The 23666-nt window shown below is 38.3% G+C and overlaps 1 protein-coding gene and 1 long non-coding RNA gene across 3 annotated transcripts in view; one reads left to right on the forward strand and one right to left on the reverse strand.

Moving 5' to 3' along the window:
• The window catches only part of PHLPP1 (PH domain and leucine rich repeat protein phosphatase 1), a 222367-nt gene that overhangs the window by 194631 nt on the left and 4070 nt on the right, over positions 1–23666 (forward strand). The window contains exons 12-16 of the mRNA XM_079109386.1: positions 1708–1870; positions 6542–6672; positions 10876–10980; positions 19225–19419; positions 22464–22692. Of these exons, the coding sequence (XP_078965512.1) occupies positions 1708–1870; positions 6542–6672; positions 10876–10980; positions 19225–19419; positions 22464–22692 (823 nt within the window). The remainder of the gene's footprint in view (positions 1–1707; positions 1871–6541; positions 6673–10875; positions 10981–19224; positions 19420–22463; positions 22693–23666) is intronic.
• LOC306643342 lies at positions 326–10944 on the reverse strand. 2 transcript variants are annotated; one of them, XR_013758906.1, is made up of 3 exons: positions 10831–10944; positions 3541–3597; positions 326–1502 (listed from the first exon to the last, which is right to left on the reverse strand). It is a non-coding gene; the product is annotated as an uncharacterized lncRNA (long non-coding RNA). The 2 variants fall into 2 exon arrangements; XR_013758907.1 differs by lacking the exon at positions 10831–10944 and having other exon boundaries at positions 326–1282; positions 1461–1502; positions 3541–6515.

A 23666-nucleotide genomic window follows, 5' to 3' on the forward strand; every position in this document is an offset into this window, starting at 1 on the left:
ATGAATTCATAGGAGAGGGAAAGATACAAGCTGAAATGTTTCACAGGTATTAAAAAGCTTGTTTCTCCCTCATTCACAGTTCTTTTATACAAGCTGTGATTGCATTCCCTAAGCAAAATGTTTTGGGGCTGTAACTCTCTCCCTCTCTCTTTTTCTCTCTCTTTTTTGGTGGTGGTGGGGATTGAACCCAGGGCCTTGTGCTTGTGAGGCAAGTGCTATACCAACTGAGCTATATCCCCAGCCCTAGGGCCATGACTCTTGATTCTTTCAACCTCATGTCGCATATGACGTCTAGCCTACAGTAGTTACTTAGCAAATGGTTACAAATATTCCCCTAGTCAAGTCATTGTTTGGCCCATTCTTTTTATGTTGAGAAATGGAAACTTGTTTGAGCCTGATTTCTGTTCCTTCTGTCAGTTTTCACGCTCCGTTAACCACTGGTTTCTCTATTTCTTTCAAAATATAAAGATAATGTACTCAAATAATATTCTTATGAATTCAGGCTGTCATAGATGGACTATTTCACAGTCTATGTGTTAATGTTGTTCATAGTATGCCCTGATAGACTGTTCAGTGCTTACATCAAAAGACCTGATTTTATAAGGTAAAATCTTGGCTCCTGTTACATCTTAAGCATATATTTATTTTCAATATAAACAAATAAGATGACCTTTAATATTTGAGAAGTGACAGAGAAATACCGCTTTTTTGCTAAATTTTTTAAGTGTGTTGTGACAAAGTAACCATAGCTAAGTGACTCTAGTTGCACATTGATTTATACTAACTGGGGGGTCTTGTGCTTTCTGGAGTAGAGAGTGGCTCTTCGGAGTAGTTGGTGCTGTACTATTTATGAAGGTGAAGGTGTTGTTTTGTCCTCCAAATTTGTGGAGAAGGCACGAGACCCTGATTCTAGTATTTTTCTTTATTTGGTTACTTCATTAATGAATTAAGATTGTAGATGATGATTGAACAATAAAAAAGGTTCTTAAATGAAAGTGGTAAGTTACATTAGAAAATGTTACTAAGGTAAGGTTGGAGAGATACCTTCTTTGTGGATGTTTAGCAAGAGTTGAGAGAAATGTCTTTTGGGTCCAGTTTGAATCTAGTTTGAATTTGGGCCGCGACAGATGATCAGAATGACTTTAGACATACCCCTTCTCCTTACCACCACCTTGTGATCTTGAACAGTGTCAGAGAGATTCTGGATGTGGGGTTTGAGGAAGAAAGCATATCTTAATAGGAGCTATTGCTCTGTTCCCACGTCACTTTGGGTTTTCATTGCCTATACAAAGAAATAATGCACTCAGACTAAGTTTTCTTAAAAGCAGTTATGTGGATTAATGATGACTTTTGACCCATTTAAATAGGATTTGCTTTGGAGTTCAGATTAAGCTGCAGAGCAACCTGATTATTGCCAGGGAAACACACAGATTTTTAGGAGATAAAGGACATCCACTTACTTTCTTGTGGCAAGTTTGAAGAGTTGAAGTTAAGTTGTTGTTCTATAATAGGAAAGGAGGTGACAGAATACTTCAATGCCCAAAACCAATGATGAAAAATTGATGTTTATGAAAATTACTAGTAAAAGTTAATCTTTAAAGTCATAATAAATTGCTCTTTTGTTTCTCATGTGTATATGTGTGCATTTATAAATTGCCTTATCATTATTTTATAACTCCTTCCTTGATGGATTTTTCTCTTTTTCAGTAAAATGGCAAAACTGGAGGAACTCGAAGAAATTGACATCAGTGGGAATAAACTGAAAGCCATTCCAACAACTATTATGAACTGTAGGCGCATGCACACTGTGATTGCTCACTCCAATTGCATTGAAGTTTTCCCTGAAGTTATGCAGCTCCCAGAAATCAAGGTATGAGGGTTGATTTCATAAACTGTAGGTTACATACAGGTCGGCAAAGAAAGTTGACTTGCCTAATTCATCAAAGAATTTGACTCACAGTGGTCCTCGCTCCAGCCTTGCTCCAAAAGGCTACACTTTTGAGTCAGTAGAGTTCAAAACAAAATACTGGACTGGATGTTCAGGCAGTTTGTATTCCTGGGCTTTGTCCCTAACCATTGGAATGACATGAGGCTATCCACATAGCCGCTCAATTCTCCTTCCCCGTCTGTCCAGTAGTATTGGTGTTGCTTATTTCCAGGGCACTTAGTGACTCGAAAGATGAGTCAGTTGTGAGAACAGTTTGAAAAAGTTAATAGTAACACACTGCCAGCCCCTAGCTCACCTAAATTAAATATCATGCACCATCCATAGGGCCAGTCAGAATTAGAATGAGATACGTTCCATGCTTGTATAAATATATCAAAATGGACTCTTCTGTCATATATAACTAATAGGAACCAATAAAATAAAAAAGTTATTATTTTAAAAAGTGGTAGTTATCTTGTTCTAGAAGTCTGAATTGATATTTTAATGTTTTCCATGTGAAAATCTTTTTGAAGTTGCAGTATAAGTATTTATATACATTTAAACTTCTCAAAAAAAATTCCTGATAAAAGTAGTTAGTAGTTAGTGTATTTCACATAATAAATATGTCTCTGAAAATCATATAAAATGAACCCTTGAGTATATTTTTAATGGAAAAAGATACATTTCTAGGATATAATATTCCAGTCTATATTAAAATATTATTATTGAGTTAATACCCCTAAATTTAAAATAAAATACAATAGTTATTAATTGTAAAGTATCTTGTAAAGGTATTAAGTTCATTTCAGTTATAAAAACTTAGACCTGGGGTGTAGCTCAGTGGTAGGGCATTCTCCTGACATGTTTGGACCCTTGGGTTCAATCTTTATCCTCCAAAAAAATATTAATAATAACAATAAATAAAATAGACCTCCATCTGGATACCAGTTACCTCTCAATCAACTAACGAGGAAACATTATCCAAATGACCACTTAAGCCAAACTTGGCTTGATTGGACCTGGACCTGATTCATGCCAAGGCCACTAGTAACTGACAAACCCCAGAGATGCCCAGACGGTATGGCACTTGGTTCTTCCTCCGGGTCCTCCACTGAACTGCATCATGGCCACATTGATAATGTAGTAGTTTTGCCCCCAAACCCAAGCTTTTAGTTTAGTAATTTCTAGTTAGAGACTTACTATAACCCTTTTGAAAGTGTGTTGTAACAGACGAAGTACATTTGAGCAATGGAAATATGGCAAATAAAATTTGTGATGGGGGATTTAAAAAGCAACTTCTTTGTATCAAATTCTATGTTCTTGTGATTTTTTTTTACTTAAATTACTGGGTGACCATCCTTTACAGTGTTGTACCTTTTCTTAAGGGAGAGTCTTTTCATGTTTTTTGTTTAGTTTGCAGTAATAAACTGCTTAGGTACATTGGGTGAGCTCATCTCTAGAATCTGTTTTAACTGGGTAATAGAGTATGAGTGTTTTTAATATGTCATACTTTTGAGGGTAATGGCAATTGTAAGTTGAAAAAATAAACAGCCCTCCCTTTGGGCACAGTTCAGCTCTCAATCAGTTAGAAAGGAAAGCAATCCCAGACTCACCACGTGGGCCGGACTTGGCATGGCTGGACTCAGGCAAGCCCTGTTTGTTGTTCTTGTCTGTAAAGTGCAACAAAAGAGAGACTATTAGCTTGGACATAAAAACACAAAGAATGAGGGGAGATGGCTGGGTTGGAATGGACGAAAGAAAAAAGACTGAATGTTTGGGAAATGAAGACAGATCAGAGACCCCAGTTAGATGTCAACTGGGTGGACTAGTTGACCTAGTAGACTCACAGTTACTCCCCAGACTGAAACTAGGAACAGTCACTCTGGTCCTGGAATCAGATTATGTAATAGTCACTCAGGAACTCTTCAAGCAGTCAAGGAGTCTTGTGTCAATTCCTTTTATGGGACAGGGTTTCATACCAGGGCAAACAGTGTCTATCAGGAGGTGGCCATGGGAACCAATTTGATTCCTGTTTCTTGCTTCCTGCTTCACAAGGAACAGATTAGTAGGAAACCCAAGACTGTATAGTCTCACTCTCTTTCAAAATTGACATACTAGGTTTGATGAAACTAGTTTTTATGAAAGATGAGGGCAAAGGACCTTCATAGGAGTTTGGTAGGTGGGTTGAAGGGCAGTTGGGAGCAACTGAGAAACAAACAGGGTATGACTTTCTGTAATAAACCACATCAGGGAAATCACTCTGGGGTTCAAACCCCAGTACTGGGGGGCAGGAAGAGAAAGGGAGGGAGACATCCCTTGACAGCAGTGTGAGGAGTGGATCTGAGGGAGGCCAGACTGAAAATAAAGTTGGGGATGCAGTTATAGTCCTCCAGGGGAAATGTGGTGCGGGTCAGAACCAGGGTAACCGAACTGGACAGATGGGTGCTGGCTGCAGTGAATCACTCAGAGAAGCATGGGAGCAAATGGGCCTGTGTGGGAGGTGGTGTGGAAGCTCTTCTCTTAAGATCACACGTACCAATATTATCTGTAAATAATCACCCTCTGAGCTCATGTTATCTACAGAACTCTGAAAATTCAAATCTTTGGTAACCTTAAAAGTTGTTTTTAGCAATTGCATTAAATTCTTTGTTGCTCTAGAGTGTCTTTTGACCTTACACCATAAGACATTCACTGATTCCTGAATTTGTCGGCCACTACATCCTAAACTGCCCATACCTATTAGTCCTTTAGATCACATTCCATCACCGTCAGTAGGTTGATTACATTTACCCCCATCTGTTGTCTCACTGTGCTGATGTGTACTGGCTATGCTGGCAACAGAGCCCTTTATTAACCAGTATTATCTGTTTTCATTAAAATCTGACTGACTGTTCATATAGCCGTTATTTATAATGGTAAAAGGCAATAAAACTATTTCCCTCTTATTAGCGTTTAGGTTAAGTGACTTAATAACATCTACTGAAAGTATGGGGCTATTAAAAGGATGTTATCTTAGGCTGTTCAGACTGCTATAACAAAATACCTTAGGCTGGATAACTTATAAACAACATAACCTTATACCTAATAGTTGCAGAGACTGGGAAGTACAAGATCAAAGTTCCAAAAGGTAACAAGAGTCCTTTCCTTGTAAATGGTGGTGTGGTGTCTCACATGGCAGGAGGGGTGAACAGGCTCCTGGGTCTCCTTTTTAAGGGCACTATCTGACTCATGAGGGCAGAGTCCTCATGACCTGATAACTTCATAAAGGCCCCACCTCTTAAGACTGTCACATTGGGGATTAGATTTCAATGTATAAATTTGGAGGGACATTAGCATTCATAACATATAAGATGGAAACGAAGATAGGAAAAATGGTTGCAATAGAATAATAAAAGTGAATGAAATATAATGAAATTATACCTACATTTTAAGAATTTTTAAAAATATCAATAGTAAGGCTAATAAAAGAGAGGAACCCAGAATGCTAACAAGGTGTGTGTTGGGTGACAGATTTGAAGGCAAATCTTCTGAGCTTTCTATTTTCTGAACTTTTATAAATGTGTTTCTGATGCTCTTATAATAAAATGTAATTTCAAATAGTGATATCATTTTATATCATTGTTTTTATTTGGGAGCCACAATATGTTGAAACATTTTGGTTAGAAGCACATATGAATTATGTAGTCTGAGAATATATTTCTCCAAAACTGTAGGTTTTCATTTTACCCACTCTCTACCCTTGCCCAATCCATAATAGATTTAAATTCTTCAAGAATTTTTTCAAGTAAAAGGAAGATGTTCTCCATTTTTTAAGATACTGAACTTCTTAGATAGAATTTCCCTTCCAATCATCTTGAGATGTTTAATAGGCTTTTAAAGTTCTGTTTTGTTTTGTTTTTTAATTGTAATAAGGTCCTAACTCAAGCCAGATCATTGAAAGCTCTGCACCCCATCCTGGTGAATCATGTGCTCCATGTTCTTGAATCCAGAGCACTCATAGTCGCTCCCAGGAATGACTCCTTCTCAGAGCAGAAGGGCAGTACCGCTGTTTAGAATTTACCTCACAGAACCTGTTGAGAGTTCAGATGTGTGTTGGATGTCTTGAGGACAAGATCCTTACTTGACCTATCCCTTCTTTTCTTACATCGCTTTTGTTGTTGTTGTTGTTGTTGTTAAATAATCTTCTCATTCTGAGTGTGTGTTTCCTGCCTTTCCCTTGTTTTGCATTTTTTGTTCTAAGAAGGTCCTTCAGAGTTCATTTTAATGTTGTATCTGAAGCCCTCATGGCCATAATAGTCTCAGAGATTTTGTAAGTGATAAGAAGAACTCCTACATGAGGATCTTTCAATTAGTGCTTAATTTAAAATGTGGAGATAAATGTAAATAGAAAAGATTGTGCATTTTTTGTGTTCTTCAAAGAAACATTATTTCTGAAAGTGAAAAATTATTATTTATCAAAATCTGTTTTAAATGTGCATGGCAGAGTGGCAAATGAGCTGCTCTTTCTGTATTTGACCAGTTATTACGTGGTTGAGCTGATTTGCCTGCAGAGGGTAGGAGTATAGAACTAAAGGATTTCTCCAGACCATCTCCTTGTTTCCATTTGTTCCTCAGTGTGTGGACCTAAGCTGCAATGAGCTAACTGAAGTCACTTTGCCAGAAAACCTACCCCCCAAACTGCAAGAACTAGACCTGACTGGAAACCCCCGCCTTGCCCTTGATCACAAAACCCTGGAACTGCTGAAGTAAGTATTTTGTTAAGCACTGTGGTCCCACCTTTGTTCCCTGACAGTGGAATTTATAACCTGGTGAGAACGTGAAATAAAGTGGGAGGCCTCCGTAGACTCGATAGCTCTGTGTGTTCTCCTAGCAGGATATGGAAGACCAGAGCGCAAAGAACAGCCAAGATGTCAGCGGGAGTCTCAGCAGTCCCTCACACATGGCTGGGATGCTTAATGCAATTGAGGAAGGATTTTGAAAGAGATGGATGATGTGGAAGTAATTGACAATTTGAAGCTAAAATTCAGCTTTTTAAGCAAAACTGGGAATGTGAAACTTTAGCATCTAGATCTACTGAAGTTCTCTTTGTGTTTGGGAAAGAGTTCTTTGGCACTGCTTCATCCTCCATGTTGATAAAGAATTACAGGTTGAAGATTGCTAAAGGTAATATCAGTAGAGAAGATGTCTTTAAGTGAATGCTCATCACAGAACTCTAAACATCTGTTGGAAGAATTAAATAATTCTCCACAATTGAATATTATACTGTCATTAAAATCACAATGCTGGGGACTGGGACTGTAGCTCAGTGGCAGAGTGTTTCTCTAGCACATGCAAGGCACTGGGTTTGATCCTTAGCACCACATAAAAATAAACAAATACAATAAAGGCATGCTGTCCATTTACAACTACCAAAAAATTTTTTAAAAAAAAATCATGATGCTGACCTACATTCTAATAGGAAAGATCTCCACGGTATATTAAGTGGAAAAGTTTACAAAGAAATTTGTACAGTATAAACCCATGTTTTTACAAAATATATGTGTGCGCCTTGGGTAAGTGTGCATGAATACAGCAAGAAGATGCCTGAAAGAATATGTAAAATGTTGTTAATAGTATTTTTCTGTGTATAATAGTATTATGGGTAGACTTTATTTTCTTTAAACTTTTCTGGATTTTTAGGTTTTTGTAGTATATCTTAAAATGGCAGCCTTGAACACTGACCCACATTAGTCCTTGTGCCTGTCATATATGCTTATACAGTATTGGAATATGTGTTGCTGAAAGTCTCAGAAAAAAACTGACAAGAAGAACAGAATTATGGTGAATGGTCCATTAAAACTAACTTCAGTTTTGTGTGAGCCAAAACTTGAAGAACACTTACAGGGGTTACTGGCTAGAATTGGCCTAGTTGGTGCCTGTTTGTTGACATTTTAAGTACCAAATTGATTTTTGTGTATAACTGAAGAACACTGCCCAGTAGAATGTCCTGGAGGAGACAGGGAACCAGGGTCTTGCCGCTCTTGATCAGGTATGTGAAACCTTGGCCTCATTCCTTCAGTTTGTCCAGACCTCAGTGATATCATCTATATAATAAGAAATCTGGCCTGCATGATCTCTAAGGAACTTTGAAAGTCTAAGGGTACATGGAGTATCAAAAATATATTTCCATCTTCTTGATTATTTTTTACAAATATGATAAGAAATTTTTGCATTAAAAATAATCGAATCATGATTTGTTAATAAATAAAACTAGCTATTTGCAGAAAAAAAAATTTTATCTCATACCAAAATAAACCAAATTTATTTCCAACTGAGTTAAATGAGTTAAATCTATAAAAAGCAATAATTTTTAACGTAAAAAGAAGTCATATGAATATATTCACAAGCTAGAAAGGACTTTTTAGGTCAAAAAAATGGGAGAAAGTCTCAAGAAATCAATAAATATATATTGGCTTTGATGTTTATGTAGTATATGTGTTTATACATAAATTTTACACATGAAAGTTTTTAAATTACCAAGAGTAAATTTAAAAGGCAAATGACAAACTAGAAAGAAACATTGACCAAATAAAATAAAAAAGCATTAATATTCTTAATAGAAAATGCTCTTGTAAGTAAATAAGAAAAGTACTCATTTGAGCAGAAACTGTGCCACGGACATTAGCATTTAATAAAAGAGGTGCAAATGGTTACATGAAAAGATGCTCAGACTTAAAAAAAATTTTAGTTAAAATACTTAACACTTTCCTCCTCAAGTTGGTCATGGTAGTGGAGTGCCAGTGGGTATCACTTTTCTTAAAAGCAACTGGTCTACTGTATCAAGCTTTTAAAAATATTCACATACTTAGACCAAGCTTCTTGATAGCAAAATTTTATTTTAAAACAATGATCAGAAGTATAGTGTTCATTTTAAGCACGGGGATAGTCATCAGAATATTTCCAATTATATTTAGAATGAATATAAAGCAACTTGAGAAAATATGCATGACATAATTAGAAAAAAAGACGTGAAACCCTGGGGGGTGACTCCACCCCTTATACACGCTTAAACAAAATCTATAAAGGTTTCTAGGGTAGCTGAACTCCTGTGGAGACGGCCTTGTGCTCTCAGATCTTAGTAACAGACAATGAATCATATTCCTGAAAATGTTACCTTATGTTTAACATCTGGAAGGGTGTGGGTTCTTAATAAATTGCTTTAGAGGGTTGGCTTCTTAGTTCTACACTAGCCAGGGGAGTGCTTATGGGACCTCTCCTGTGGGACTGAACTCCTGCTCTTATTCTCAAACTCCTTTGAAGATGTCCAAGAGTGAACATACAGATTCCTTCTAATGACTGCTTAACCATGCTGTAGTTAGCTAGGCAGAGAAGAAGTTAGTTGGTGTCTCACTAGAAAGGATCATTGAGTGGGGCAGGGAGGTTAAGGGTTAATTTTTCTTTTAATGATCAGCCTAGGAAATGGAGTTGTTTTTTTGTTGTTGTTGTTGTTGTTTTTTGTTTTGTTTTTTTTAAGACTCTGAGTTCTACGAAAATTACCAGTATCTTTAGACATGATCCTTCACTTTTCCCTAGAGTTTAGAAAGGTAGGAAAGATGTAGTGAGAGCTTTAAGATTTAAGTACAGAGAGCAAATAATGGCAGATATCTTTTTTTTGGTAATGCCTTTTTTTGTTTTGTTTAGTGATAGAATGGAAAACTTGGAAGAGAGTATATATAGCTCTGCTGTAAACTGAAGTGTTAATTTGGGAATTTCCTGTTGACACCATGTATGATTTACATGTTTTTCAGCTTTTTAGGATAAGGAGGCAGGTGAATATTTGCTAATTGAAAGTAGAAACTTTCTTTAACCAAATGTTTTTAAATTTCAGAGCTGTTACCACCAACGAGTTCTGTAATCAAAATGAATACTTTTAAGTATCAGTTTACATCAGGTTCTCAGGAAGAGTATTCGTTAGATTCATATTTGTTTAGACTTAAGAGTCCATAGATGCCAACAGATGAAGTTTTGGGAGTCATGAAAAAAGTATTTAGGTATTGTCAAGAGATGACACCTGCAGTTTTTCGCTTGTTCAGATTACATGGGGGGAAATCCAGCAGCAATTTACAAGAAGCAAGCAGGATTTATTTGACCATATGGTATCCAGTCTTTCTACAGACATACTTCATATCTGCTATGACTTCCTGTTTGGGGGCACTGAATACTTCATAGTAGACTGATTTTAAAGAAACCCCATTTGAGAGTTTTTTGTTGTTTGTTTGGGCTTTTTGTTTGTTTGTTTGTTTGTTTGTTTAGTATTTCTGTATGGGTCCTATTGGACCAATTGGAAAACTGAGGTGAGACAAGAATTGAAATCTCTTGGTTTAAATGCATGTAGTTTAAAATACCCCTCATTCACTTTGTACATTTTATTTTTATGGTAGTCCTAGTGTAAATGGCTTATCTGAGTGAGGGCAGCATCGAACAGTCCCGGAAAGGTCCTCAGTATTATTTGTTAAATATTTGAAGGAATGATTCGAGCAGGAATTGGATTTGGAGATGTATGTTGCCAATTTCTCTCACATACCCTAACCACAGTATAATTTGTTCATTTCAAGTTTAGATGTTGGTGGTGAAAGAATATAATCTAATATTTAAATTTTCTTTTCTCATGATGATACTGAGAGCTATCCTTTTCATTCTCAGGAGTGAAGAACCATCTAATGTAGAGTGTGTCATAATCTCCAATAGGTGCTTTATAATGCTCCTGAAAACTAATTCTCATGCCATGTGTATATGCCCCTTAGTTTTCATTATTATGGTTCTTGTTGCTAATAAATATTTCAGACACAGTAAATAGTAGAAACTGGTAAGTACAGAGTGATTAGCAGGTGTTTTTCATTTATTAGATAAAGGTAGCAACTCACACATTTGGTTTCAATGATTCCTATTTTCCCTGTTTCTCTTGTTAGTAACATCCGCTGCTTCAAAATTGATCAGCCTTCGGCAGGAGATGCATCTGGAGCCCCAGCTGTGTGGAGTCATGGTTATACGGAAGCTTCAGGGGTAAAAAACAAGTAAGTTGGATGAAACTTTGGAGCAAGAACTGCCTCCTGCCTGTCCCCCTTTAGTGGGGTAGAAAGAAATCCAGTGCTGTGGCACATACTTTTCTCATGTCAAATTTCTTTGAACATGTTGGACTCCCTCATGACTTATGTTTGAACACCAAGCTAAGGCCCTGCTTGGCATCACATACTCTCCTTTTGTGAGAGGTGTTGCTAGGATACAGTGTAACTGACACATTATATCTATGTAAGACTCCAGTGTTTGGAAAAGGCCTAAGCATTGAAATGCATCCCTTCTCCTTTGAAAAGCCCCTTTATCTTTCTCTGGAGCCTGTTTACCAAGCAAAAACAGGGAGAAGTAGCTTTGATTGTCCATATTCAAGATCACTTATGCTGACTATGGAGCTATTTTTTTTTTTTGCAGTCTAAATTAGCTTGGCAGGAGCTTGATGTCCATTCCCTGTAATATCTTCTGCTTGTCTGTCTCCAGAAGTGGTCCAACCTAATTTCTTTCTTTCTTTTTTTTTTTCCTTGTTTTCACCAACTTTCCCTCTCTTAAATACAAATGTTGATTTTCCTGAGAAATGTAATCAATCTTCTCAGGCTTTCTTTATTTGAGGAGGTGCTAAGAACTAGTTCTAGGAAAATAGAATTCTATAAATTAGAGTAGTCATAATTTCATTACACAGTGTGCAAGAACACAGTGTTGAGAGTAGAGGAAGAACCAAAGTGGAGGAAAATCTAATAATAGCTCATATTAATATTCAATCCTGGGTGCGTCAGTCATTTGGGGAACTTTAAAATAAAAAAATTCCCCAGCCTAGGTCCATGGAATCAGAATGTTTTAAAATCTCCCCATGTGCCTCTGAAGTGTGTCCAGGATTGGGAACCACTGACCACTGCCTAGCCAAATATCCTTCATGGAGAGTAAAAGGTGGAATTTCCGTTGCCTTGCTGACTGTTCTTCTTTGTCACAAAAAATAGCATCAGCTCCAGTTTTGGATCTGACACATGATCTCTTCCTCTTTTCCTAAGGGGTAATTCTTAATGCCCTCCGAGAAGAGGTAGTTCCTCTGTTCCATTTGCTCAACAAAGGCAGTGACCAGGGCAGGCTGTCCCTGTTCTTCCAGGGCTCTAGCCATTGCTGTATTTCTATGTCCTCTTATTAGCTGGGGGATTGGTATATTCTTTGGGTTACTCAAATCTCCTTTCTGGAGGTGATCACTTTTTGGACTAATAGACCTGCGTGAAGATGCTTTCTAATTCAGAACACCAATGTGAAATCTGAGATTATGTTTAAAGTATCTGTGGATATTTTAATACCTACTCGTCTATATAAATTAAACAACTAACCACTTAGGCCTGGTTTTTTTCTGGCATAATTCCCCCTTCTGCAATTTTTTTGAACTTTTGTTATTTTGAAATATAATATGGGCTCAGAAAAGTGCTAATAAGCACACTCTGTAAATTGTCCTGAAGTGAACTCACTTCAGACCACCACCTGGATCAAGCGGTGGAAGACAAACAGCCCCCAGAAGCCCCAGCCCACCCTTGCCCCTGCTTTATATCCCCTGGCTTTCTTACCCTTTGATTTTGCAGTAGAAGTTTCTCAACAAACCAAGTTTGTTGTTTTGGTTTTTCAATTGGGGCATTGTAGGTAAAGTAGTCACTTTGACAAGGAGCTTGCAGCTTGCCACCTTGAAGAGAAGGGAGAACGGTGATGTCTCTGCCTCCAGATCTCAGTAAATGTCTCTTCTTCCCCTCCCTCTCCCTGGGGTGTGCTGTTGCTCCCTGTCAGATCATTTCAGATCCTTTGGGGAAACCCAAGCAGGGAACTACAATTGGATAATTTAGACTCTTCCTCAGACCAAAGAACACACAGGCGGCTTCACCAGAAAAGAAATCCTAAGAGTGGTCACACTGGGTTTTTAGAGGTTGTTTGTTTTGTTTTGTTTTGTTTTTGCAGTGCTGGGGATTGAACCCAGGGTTGCTAGGCAAGCACTCCATCACTGAGATATACCCCAAGGCCCAGACTACAGTTTGAAAAAGAAAAAGAAAAAAAAAAAATCATTTTTTTTCCCCCCAAGTCTACTTCATAAAACACCTATGACTAGCAAGGGGAGTTTACAAAAGGAAGACAGAATTTTAAGATGATCATAAATTTAGCTAGGCATAGTGGCACATGCCTGTAATCCCAGTGGCTCAGGAGGCTGAGGCAGGAGGATCATGAGTTCAAAGCCAGCCTCAGCAATGGCGAGCACCAAGCAACTCAGACCCTGTATCCAAATGAAATACAAAATAGGACTGAGAATATGGTTCAGTGGTGGAGTGCCCCTAAGTTCAATCCCTAGTACCCAAAAAAGAAAAGAGGGGGAAAAAAAAAAATAGACCAGCTTCAGCAAGGCCCTCTCTCAAAATAAAAAATATAAAAAATAAAAGGACTGGGGGTGTAATTCAGTGGTAAAGCATCCCAGGGTTTAATCCCCAGTACCTCACCATGATTATAAAATTTAACTTTGTTGCAAGTTACCATATAATTTGTGATGACTTAATTTTCTTAATAAATGGAAGCAGGAATTTCAAAGTACTGAGATAAGAATCAGACTGCTCAGCTCAGAATCTGGGCTGTATACTTAGTTGCTGTGAGACCTTGGGCAGTTCTCAATTCGTTAACTTAACTTCCTCATCTGTATAATGAGGGGAAATCCTGATGGGGTGGTTATGAGGATCACACGAAGTGTTGTGTGTGATGTATGTACTCAGAACAGCATGTGACACACAATAAACCCCACTGGCGTGTTAGCTACCATTAATAGTGATAATGGTTACTCTATCCCTCAACTCCTAAGGGCAGGGATTATATTTTCAAGTTTATATATATGGTATAGCGAGTGTTTAATTGCGGTATTTTTTCCCTACTTAATAGCTTATAGTAAGAAGGAATATTAGATTCTCAGTAAAATCCACCTTTTTTAGTGAACAGTTCTACAAATTTGATAAAAGAATATCATCTTGTAACCACCACCATTATCAAGTTATAGAGCAGTTTCATCACACCCCAAAATTTACCCACACCCCTTTTTAAAAAGTTTGTTCTTGATCCCTGCTATCAGTCCTTGGCAGCTCCTGATCTGTTGTCCATTAGTTTTGTCTTTTTCAGAATATTATATAAATGAAATTGGTATGTAGACTTCTCAGTCTGTCTTCTTTCACTGTATAATGCATTTAAAATTCATTTGTGTTATTCAGTGTATCAGTAGTTCATTCCTTTCTGTTGTTGAGTATGATTCCTTTGCATGGAATGTATTTTGGTTTATTATTTGGAGGATATTTAGGTTGTTTCAAGTTTTTAGCACTTATGAATAAAAATGCTATTAACAGTTGTACACAGGGTTTTTTCCCATTTTTTTAATTGGGGCACACAGTTGTACGAAATGGTGGGATTTGTTGTTACATATTCATACATGTATACAATATAACAATATAATTTGGCCAGTATCATTCCCCAGTATTTACTCCTTTCCCTCTCCTCCTCTCTCATCCTGGCCCCTCTTCTACTTTACTGATCTCCTGTCCATTTTCATGAGATACCCCCCCACCCCGTTTCCCCAATTTTCTTTTCTTTTTTCTCTCTAGGTTCCACATATGAGAGAAAAAATGCAACCCTTGACCTCAGCTTGGCTTATTTTGCTTAATATAATGGTCTCAAGTTTCATCCATTTTTATACAAATGACATAATTTCATTCTTCTTTGTGACTGAATGAAACTCCATTGTGTAGCTATGCCATATTTTCTTCATTAATTTATCTGTTGAGGGACACTTAGGCTGATTCCATAGTTTGATTATTGTGAATTGCGCTGCTACCATGGGTGTGCATGTATCAGTATAGTATGCTGACTTTAACTCTTTAGGATAACTACTGCGGAGTGGTATAAATACTGAAGAGTGGTATGACTGGGTCATATGGTGGTTCCCTGTTTGTTGAAGGACCTCCATTCTGATTTCCATAGTGGTTGTACTAATTTACAGTCCCACCAACAGTGTAAAAGTGTTCCTTTTTCTCTACATCATTTTTAACATTTATTATCATTCATATTCTTGATGGCTGCCATTCTGACTGGAGTGAGATGAAATCTCAGGGTTGTTTTGATTTGCATTTCCCTAATGGCTAATGATGTTGAACATTTTTTTATGTATTGTTGGCCATTTGTATTTTTTCTTTTGAGAAGTGTCTGTTCAGTTCATTTGTCCAATTATTAATTGGGTTATTTGGTTTTGTTTTGTAGGAACAAAATTTATTCCAACTTAATTGTTTTTTTTTTTTTTTTTTTCATTTGGTGGCATATTTTTGAGTTCTTTATATATTCTGGATTTTAATCGTCTGTCTGAAAAGTAACTAGCTAATTTCCTCCCATCCTGTAGGTTCTCTCTGCACATTCTTAATAGTTTTCTTTTCTGTGCAGAAGTTTTTAATTCAATGCCATACCATTTATTAACTCTTGGCATTATTTCCTGAACTTTAGGGTTCCTATTGAGAAAGTCATTGCCTGTGCCTAAAAGCTGGGTAGTTGACCCTGTGTTTTCTCCTAGGAGTTGCATAATTTCTGGTCTAATTCTTAGGTCTTTGATCCATTTTGAGTTGATTTTTGTGCAGAGATATGGATAACCAGTTTTTCTAGCACCGTTTTTAAAAAAGACTGTTTTTGGTACCTTTGTCAAGGATCAGACAACTGTATCTGAGTGGGTTTGTCTCTGTGTTTTCATTTCTTATGGGTGAATGCCTAGGAATGGGATTGCTGGGTTATATTGGTAAGTAATATTTACTTTCATAAGACCAGACTAGGTTGAAATTGACTATACTGTTTTGTACTCCAGCAGTAACATATGAGAGTTCTAGTATCTCCAATTCCTTACCAGAATTTATTATTGTGAGATGGTGTTGTTTTGGCCTTTCTCATTAGTGGTTTTAATTTTCATTTCCCTAAATGCTAATGGTGCTGAATGCTTTTTAATATGCTTATTTACCATCTGTATATCTTCTTTGGTGAAAATTCATTCCTTAAGCACAATGTTAACTAAAGGTATTTTTATAGATGCGCTTTACTGAGTTAAGAAAATTATCTAGTAGAGGTTTTAATGATAAATGGATACAAAATTTTGTCATAGACTTTATTCTGCATCATAGAGATGACCATCTAGATTTTTGTCTTTAATCTGTAGTATCAGTAACAGTGATTAGTTTTTTGGGGATTTTTTTATACTGAAGATTGAACCTACGGGCACTTAAACACTGAGCCACGTTCCTAGCCTTTTTAAAAATATTTTTATTTAAAGACAGGGTCTCACTAAGTTGTTTAGGGCCTTACTAAGTTCTGAGGCTGGCTTTGAACTCACAATTCTCCTGCCCGAGCCTCCTGAGCTACTGGGATTACAGGTGTGCTCCACTGTTTCTGTCCAGTGGGTGGTTTTTAAATATTGAATTAACCTCCCATTCTCAGTATAAATTCCACATGGCCATGATATATTATTCTTCATATATGCTACTGAATTTCAGCTTGCTGGTGATATGTTGAGGATGTCTGTATTCCATGATGAATATTCATCTGTAGTGTTCTTGTAATGTCTTTGTCTGATTTTGGTATCCAGGTTAATCTGGCCTCATAGAATGAGTGTGTCCTCTTCTTGTGTTTTCTGGAAGAATTTATATAGAATTGATAGTACATCTTCCTTAAACGTTTGGAAAAATTTACCAGTAAAGCCAGTGAGTGTCTTCATATAGGATTATCTCTTTTTTCTTATATGAACTTAAATAATTTATCTCTTTCAAAGGATCTGTTTCATCTAATTTTCAAATTTATTGGTATAACCTTGTTCCTAATATCATTACTAACCTTTAAATATCCATAGGATCTGTACTGATGTCCTTTCACGCTCTCATTCTTGATGTTAATAATTCTTTTTCCTGATCAATTTTGTTTCAGGTTTTATAAGCTTGTTGATATTTTCAAAGAACTAGCTATTGATTTAATTGACTTTTTTCCTGTCATTTTTCTGTTTTCTGTTTCACTCACTTTTCTTATTTTTATGTTTCCTTTCTTCTTTCATTGGTTTTGTTTTGCTCTTCTTTTTCTAGTTTCATAAGGTAGAATCTTAGGTTGTTGATTTAAGTCCTCTTTAATTCTTATAATATGAAACCTGTAGAGTTGTAAATTTTCTTCTAAGAAGTTTCTTCAACATAGTGAAAATTATACTTTGACTAGAATTCTTTAAGCTTACTTAAACTTGGTTTTTGGCCCAGAATATGATCTGCCTTGGTTAAAGTACATTTGGAATTGCTGTTGGATAGAGTAGTAGGTTTAGCTGGTTGATAAAATTGCTCGTCAAACACTGTACTGATTTTCTATCTTTTCTGTTGATGAGTGATAGACTATAATTAATGGATTTGACTGTTTCTTCTTGTAGTTCTGCTAGTTTTTACTCTATGTATTTTGAAGCTATGTTATTGAATGACTAAACACTTAGAATGTTGTGGCCTCCAGGTGAACTCACTCCTTTATTTTTATGAATGATTATCTTTCTTCATGTAATACTCTTTATTTTATTTTTCAACTTGCTATAGTTTTTTGTCTCATCTGTTCTATATTTACTTTTTCTCTTTTTCTTTATTCTTTTTGATTATTTTTATGATTACATTTTGTCTGTTTTCTTCATTCTTATTCTGTAGTGTGTAGGTGCGTGTGTGTGTGCACGCATGTGCAATTTGTTTATAGTGTAATCTTTAACTTACCTTTAAGTAATACTGCATCATTTCACATACAAGAACCTTGCAGATGAGTACTTGCTCCTCCCTCCCTGTCTTTATGCTGCTGTTGTCAGAGGTTTTATTTCTACATCATTAGTGTTTTTACTTTACTTTCTAAAGCAGTGTTTAACTTCCATGCCTTTGACATTTTGAGCCAGGTAGTTCTTCACTGTCACTGGGGAGGGGAGGAGGCCTTCGTGTGCCTTGTAGGATGTCTCTGGGTCTCTACACACCAGTTGTATGGTCTCCACCTCATCCCCCATTGTAGCAGTAAAAACGTCTCCACCTATTTGTCATTTACGGGGTATTTCATTCTTGTGTGTAGATCCAGATTTCCAACAGATATCATTTTCTTCTGCCTCAAGGGTTTCCTTTTACATTTCTTATAAGGGCTAACCTTCTGCTGTTGAATTCTCTTATTTGTGCATCTGAAAATGTTTTAAGTTCAATTTAACTTTACAAAGACATTTTTACTGGTCTAGTGGTTGGTTTGGGTTTTTGTTTTTTTAAATCAGTAGATTAAAGGTGATGCTCCACAGTCTTCAGTATTGTTTCATTCACGGCTTTGCACCCCCACCCCTTTGTTCCTGGTTTTTAACAATTTGATTTTGATGTGCCTCAGTGAAGTTTCTTCATGTTTCTCTTGCTGGCCGTTGGTTGAGTTTCTTGTAACTGGGTCCTCTGCCCCATTTATTTTTACTCTCTGTTTAACTCTGGATAATTTCGGAGATGCAAATTACTTGAAAACAGTTTAATTTCTCTGAGCTTGAGTGGGGTTCTCTGATTTCCAGCAATTCACTTCCTCCAACGGCTCTCCCCGCACCAGTGCTCTTTGCCTGGGAATTCTAACCTCCTGGGCCTCCCTCAGCTCCCAGTTTCTCACCTCAGCACAGGCGGCCACAGGCCTCCACCTGGGGTTCCTCCTCCTGGCGCTGCAGCGTAGATTTTCCCCAGGAGTAAGCAGAGCCAGCTTTGTCCCATGACAGTTGTTTCATTTTTTTCCTGCCCTTTGAAAAGTGGTTTTGAGACCTTTTGTATATTTTTATATACTTTCAATGTTTTCTATTTTGTTCTAGTGTTGTAGTCATCACCTTATTTTGGTCCAGTGTGGAGGTTCTCCTTAATAACTGATCATTGAATGTATAGATATTAATTCACAATCTTATTGTTTCTCAGACCTCTTCTTCCCCTTCTTTCACTGCCACGAAAAGTAAAATCAGACAAGAAGGATGGGGAAGGCATGTATGAGGCATAATATGTGTTAATCATTCTTCTCCAAATGTAGAAATTGATATAAATTAGCTGGGGTTAGTTTACCTATTCTTACTATGTCTACAGTCATGAAGAGCAACCAAATTGGAATAGGCAAATCTGAAAGGAAAAAAGTAAGTCGAGTGGGCACAGAGAAGGAAAAATGGGTAGACTCAGCACAAACGTGTTCTTGCTTTGCAGGTTGTGTGTCGCAGCTCTGTCTGTGAATAACTTCTGTGACAACCGAGAGGCCCTGTATGGTGTATTTGATGGAGACCGCAACGTAGAGGTGCCATACCTTCTCCAGTGTACCATGAGTGACATTTTGGCTGAAGAACTGCAGAAAACAAAAAATGAAGAAGAATACATGGTCAATACATTCATTGTTATGCAAAGGTAAAACAGACTCTGCTGCATGCACTCTTGCTCTTGAAGTGTTTGCCCTTTGGATAGCAAAGTGGTTGCCCAATAATCAGTAACCTCAGGGCACTGCTTTGGACTTTGGGTGCTCAAGATGCTGTCCAATGGTCAAGGAGGGCCCGTGCTCCTATTTGAGACCGCTTTGTAGGAAGCTGAGTCCATGGCAGGAATGTAGTTTCTCAGTGAATTGGACCTTATGGGCCTGTATTGATTCCAGATTTTCACTGTTTGCAACACCCACCCTCCCCAGAATCACATGAGCTCCACAGGCTGTTTAGACCTTCTGGTGTGTGGCCTTCTCTTTGAAATGGGCCATTTCTATCCCCATTTCTAACACCTTTATGGTTTGAGAAGTGTAAAATCCTTTGTGGAATTAAGGTGGTCAGACTTTAGACCAGGAGTGGAAATGTTCTTTGTTATTTTGCCCCTTACTTGATGTTTAAGGCAGCATTGCTAATCCTCAGTTGCCTGGCACTCCCACCTGCCACAAAGCTTCAGTCACTGCAGGTGGTGGGTTGTTGTTTGGGTCCATAGGACTGAAAGGTATAAGTGAAAGCACCCAGAAACAACTTCAGACACGAAAACTCACGCAAGAGATTTTATTAAGCAAACAGGCAGAGCGTCTCCCTCAGGGAGAGAGAGAGAAAATGAGAGGAAAAGAGAGAGAGTGAAAGCCAGGAGGAGAGAGCATGAAAGCGAGGAGGAGAGAGAGAGAAAATGGTGGGGGAGCTATTCTTAAGTAGTTCAGTAGTTCACAGGCTAATAACAGGCCAGTGACTGATGAGAATGTTGACAGGCTGATGAGTGGACCAATGACTAGCTAGGATGTTCGCAGGCTGACAATCTGGACCAGTGACTGCTGAGAATGTTCTTAGGCTGTGAGTGGACCAATGACTGCCGAATGTTCACAGGCTGACAGTCTGGACCAGTGACTGCCGAGAATGTTCACGGGCTGACGGACAAGTGGGCCAATAACTGGCTGGGATATTCACAGACTGCCAGTCTGGATTGTAAAATGGTGTGGGGGAGGGAGAATAATAGCAGATCTTATGTCAACAATAAGGACTCCCTCATTCAAAGAATTGCTCATTTAGTCACTTTAAGGTATTTGTAGGTTGTGCAGGAGTTGCCTGTCTGTAAATACTGTACCACAGACCCTTGCTCCTTTGAGACTTCAAGTGATGAGTGTCCTAGTGCTCCAAAGGTCATGGTAATAGTTGATGATCTCTTTTGCTGCTTTTCCTATCCTCCGATAATCTACCAGAGGAAGTGGTTTTGTCATCAGTGTGTTAGTGTCTGCTGCAGAGGCTGTTCCCAGTAACCTCTGGAGCTCTGTCTGAGTATGAATGGTTCTTCTTGCAGAGACCCATGCAGGGGTTCTGGAGTGGGTCCCTGCTCCCAGAATCGCCTTATGTGTCAGAGTCCCAATGGGTATGAACAGTTAGCCATTGAACAATGTTAAGAGCTAATACTTAGCAAGCCCTTTATATGTACAGTCATTTTTCCAAATACCGTACATGTGATACATTTTTTCCAGTGAGATAGGTCTGGCTACCTTCTTACTTTACTGTTGAGAAACTGAGGTACAGAGAGATGAAGCAAAGTACCCTAAGAGCTGGTAGGTGGTACAGCCTGGATTTGGGCTCAAGCAGGAACACTCCAGAGTGTGTTCTAACTACCAACCACACTTTCGTTTTACCACCACCTTGTTCTAGGGGGAAAAAAACCCGAGAGAGATGTGTCACATGCACATTCACAAGCATGTGCATACACATACATCCTTCGCAACCTCCCAAGAGGTCTGCTCTTTATACACACTCAAGTGCTGAGTAAGAATTAAGAGTCGAGGGCCCCAAACTCTGATGACTAGCTCCACTTTTCACAAATATTTCTGCCTTTAAAAGGAAGAAAGTAGAGCTGCTTTAGAAGGGCATTAAAGCCAAATCTAGCTGTGGATGTTGGGAAATTGGAATGTAGTGGCCCAGATTGCAGGCCCATCTCCAGGGCGTTTTGTGTGCCTCTTGTTTTCTTTTTGTTAACAGGGTACAAGATTGCGATGAGCTTTTCAGTCCTTGGGGGAACTGTATGTTCTTTTGTGCCTGATCTAATACATGTGAGTAGGCAGCCCTAGTTTTCATAGCTACTATTACCAATTGCTTCACTTAGATGTGTGATAAGAGCTGACAGTACCTGAGGGTCTATCTTGCTGAAACAGGGTAGGCTTGTTTTCTTAACTCTTTTGCTGCTCTTCTGTGTGGAAACGGCAGAGACCTGGGAGGAGTTACCATTTGTAGGACTTATAATTGGAGTTCTTTGCTCCTTTTGATTGTCAGAATTTGCAGGTGCTTCATGTATTCAGTAAATCTATGAGTTAATAGTCATAAGTCAAAGAACAGATCATAAGCTCTTGGTGTTTGATTACCAGGTGGTCTTTCTGTACACTTTCTAATATAGATATTTCTGATCCAGAAAGTCTTGGCTGTATAAGGCAGAAACAGGAGCAGTTGGATATTCAGGCTCATACCAGGCAGCGTCTTTCAGAAGGGAGAGAGTGGCCAGGTTATTCTGAAGGACATCAGTGTGTAGCATCTTGAGTTCATACCTTCTCTAAGTGATCCCTTCAGTTTTCCCCTCCTGGGAACAGTGAGGAACTGTTAATTTCATGCTGTCTTTGGAGTGTGTGTGCTGGAGGGGCACAGTGATTGACATGGGGTTAGCAGACGACACAGCAGTCTCAGGACTCCTTCATTCGAGACCAACTCCTGTGACTTTTAATGAAAAAGTAACACTTTCCCCCCATTTGGAGCAGATGCCTCTCGATGTGGGTGTGTGTGATGTCAGGTTCAGGGCCTCTTTTCCTCTGAGAAGTTCAGGGGTTTGTGCTTTGATGAAAGAAGCTGAGTCAAATTCCCAGGTTTCTTCTCCTTCCCGGCCCTGTCCATTGGTGCAGTCTCCCCTTTGAATTAATAAAACTGAGACATGATGGGTTTGCGTTTTCATCCCCCCTTTTTGGATTCCAGGAAACTTGGAACTGCTGGGCAAAAACTTGGAGGTGCTGCTGTCCTTTGTCATATCAAGCATGACCCTGTGGACCCAGGAGGATCCTTCACCTTGACCTCTGCTAATGTGGGCAAGTGCCAAACAGTTCTCTGTCGAAATGGAAAGCCACTGCCTCTGTCCAGATCTTACGTCATGAGCTGTGAAGAAGAGCTAAAGAGAATAAAGCAGCATAAGGCCATTATCACTGAGGTGAGGAGAGAGGGGTCCACCTGATGATCGTGGGAGGAATGATCAGAAGGTCATGGCAGAAACCATTTAGGGAGCTTTACTTTCCATGGACTTTTTTGAAGTTGGCTTAAAATTATGATTCTAAATTAAAATTTAGAGTTCTAAATCTGTAGTCTCACAAAGTAAATAACTCATGCTGTCTACACGTACTATCCAAGGAACATATATATATACTACAAGGACTAATGTACAGGTTACCATATCACACAAGGAATAAGGTATAGAATAATGAAAGATTCACCAATCTCCCCGTGTGCAGAGTGCTTGATAGGCATTATCCCATTTGGTCCTCACGGCCAGTCTTCAGAGATTCTGATTGAGTGACTCCTGAATCACACTGCTGTTTTCACATCTCAGCTCTGCTGCTTGCAGGCTCTGACCTTTAAACTTCCTTTAGCCTTAATTTTCTCCTCTCTACAGTGGGAATTTTAGTGTGTCTGTCCTATCTTACAAGTCTAACATTAACATGTCTGTGTAAGTGTTAATGAGTTGTTATTTTGGTTCAGGCCTCACCCAGGGGCAGTTTTGTCCCCTATAGAACATTGGGTGGTTTATCTAGAGACATTTCTGCTCACAAATGAGCAGAGTGCCATTGGCCCATTGTGTGTAGGGGCTAGGGATGCTGCTCAACATCTTATAATGCACCGGACAGTTCCCACAACAAAGACTTATTTGGCCCCAAAATGGCAATAGTGCTTTTGTTGAGAAACACTAGAGTAAATCTGCATAATAAGGTCATTACTAGTAAAACTTCCAAAATGGGCTCCAGTAGTTCTTTCTGCTCCATCTACTAATTCACCATGAAGTTTCAGTTACCTCTCATTTGCCTGGAAAATGATAGGCAGTACAGCAGATACAAATCTGTTCATAAGAAAGTTCCAGTCTTCTATTGTCAATAAGACCCATAGAATCATGTATGATTCAAAGCAGGCTAG

The sequence above is a fragment of the Sciurus vulgaris genome (genome assembly GCF_902686455.1).
Source record: "Sciurus vulgaris genome assembly, chromosome: 13".
NCBI classification, from domain to species: domain Eukaryota; kingdom Metazoa; phylum Chordata; class Mammalia; order Rodentia; family Sciuridae; genus Sciurus; species Sciurus vulgaris.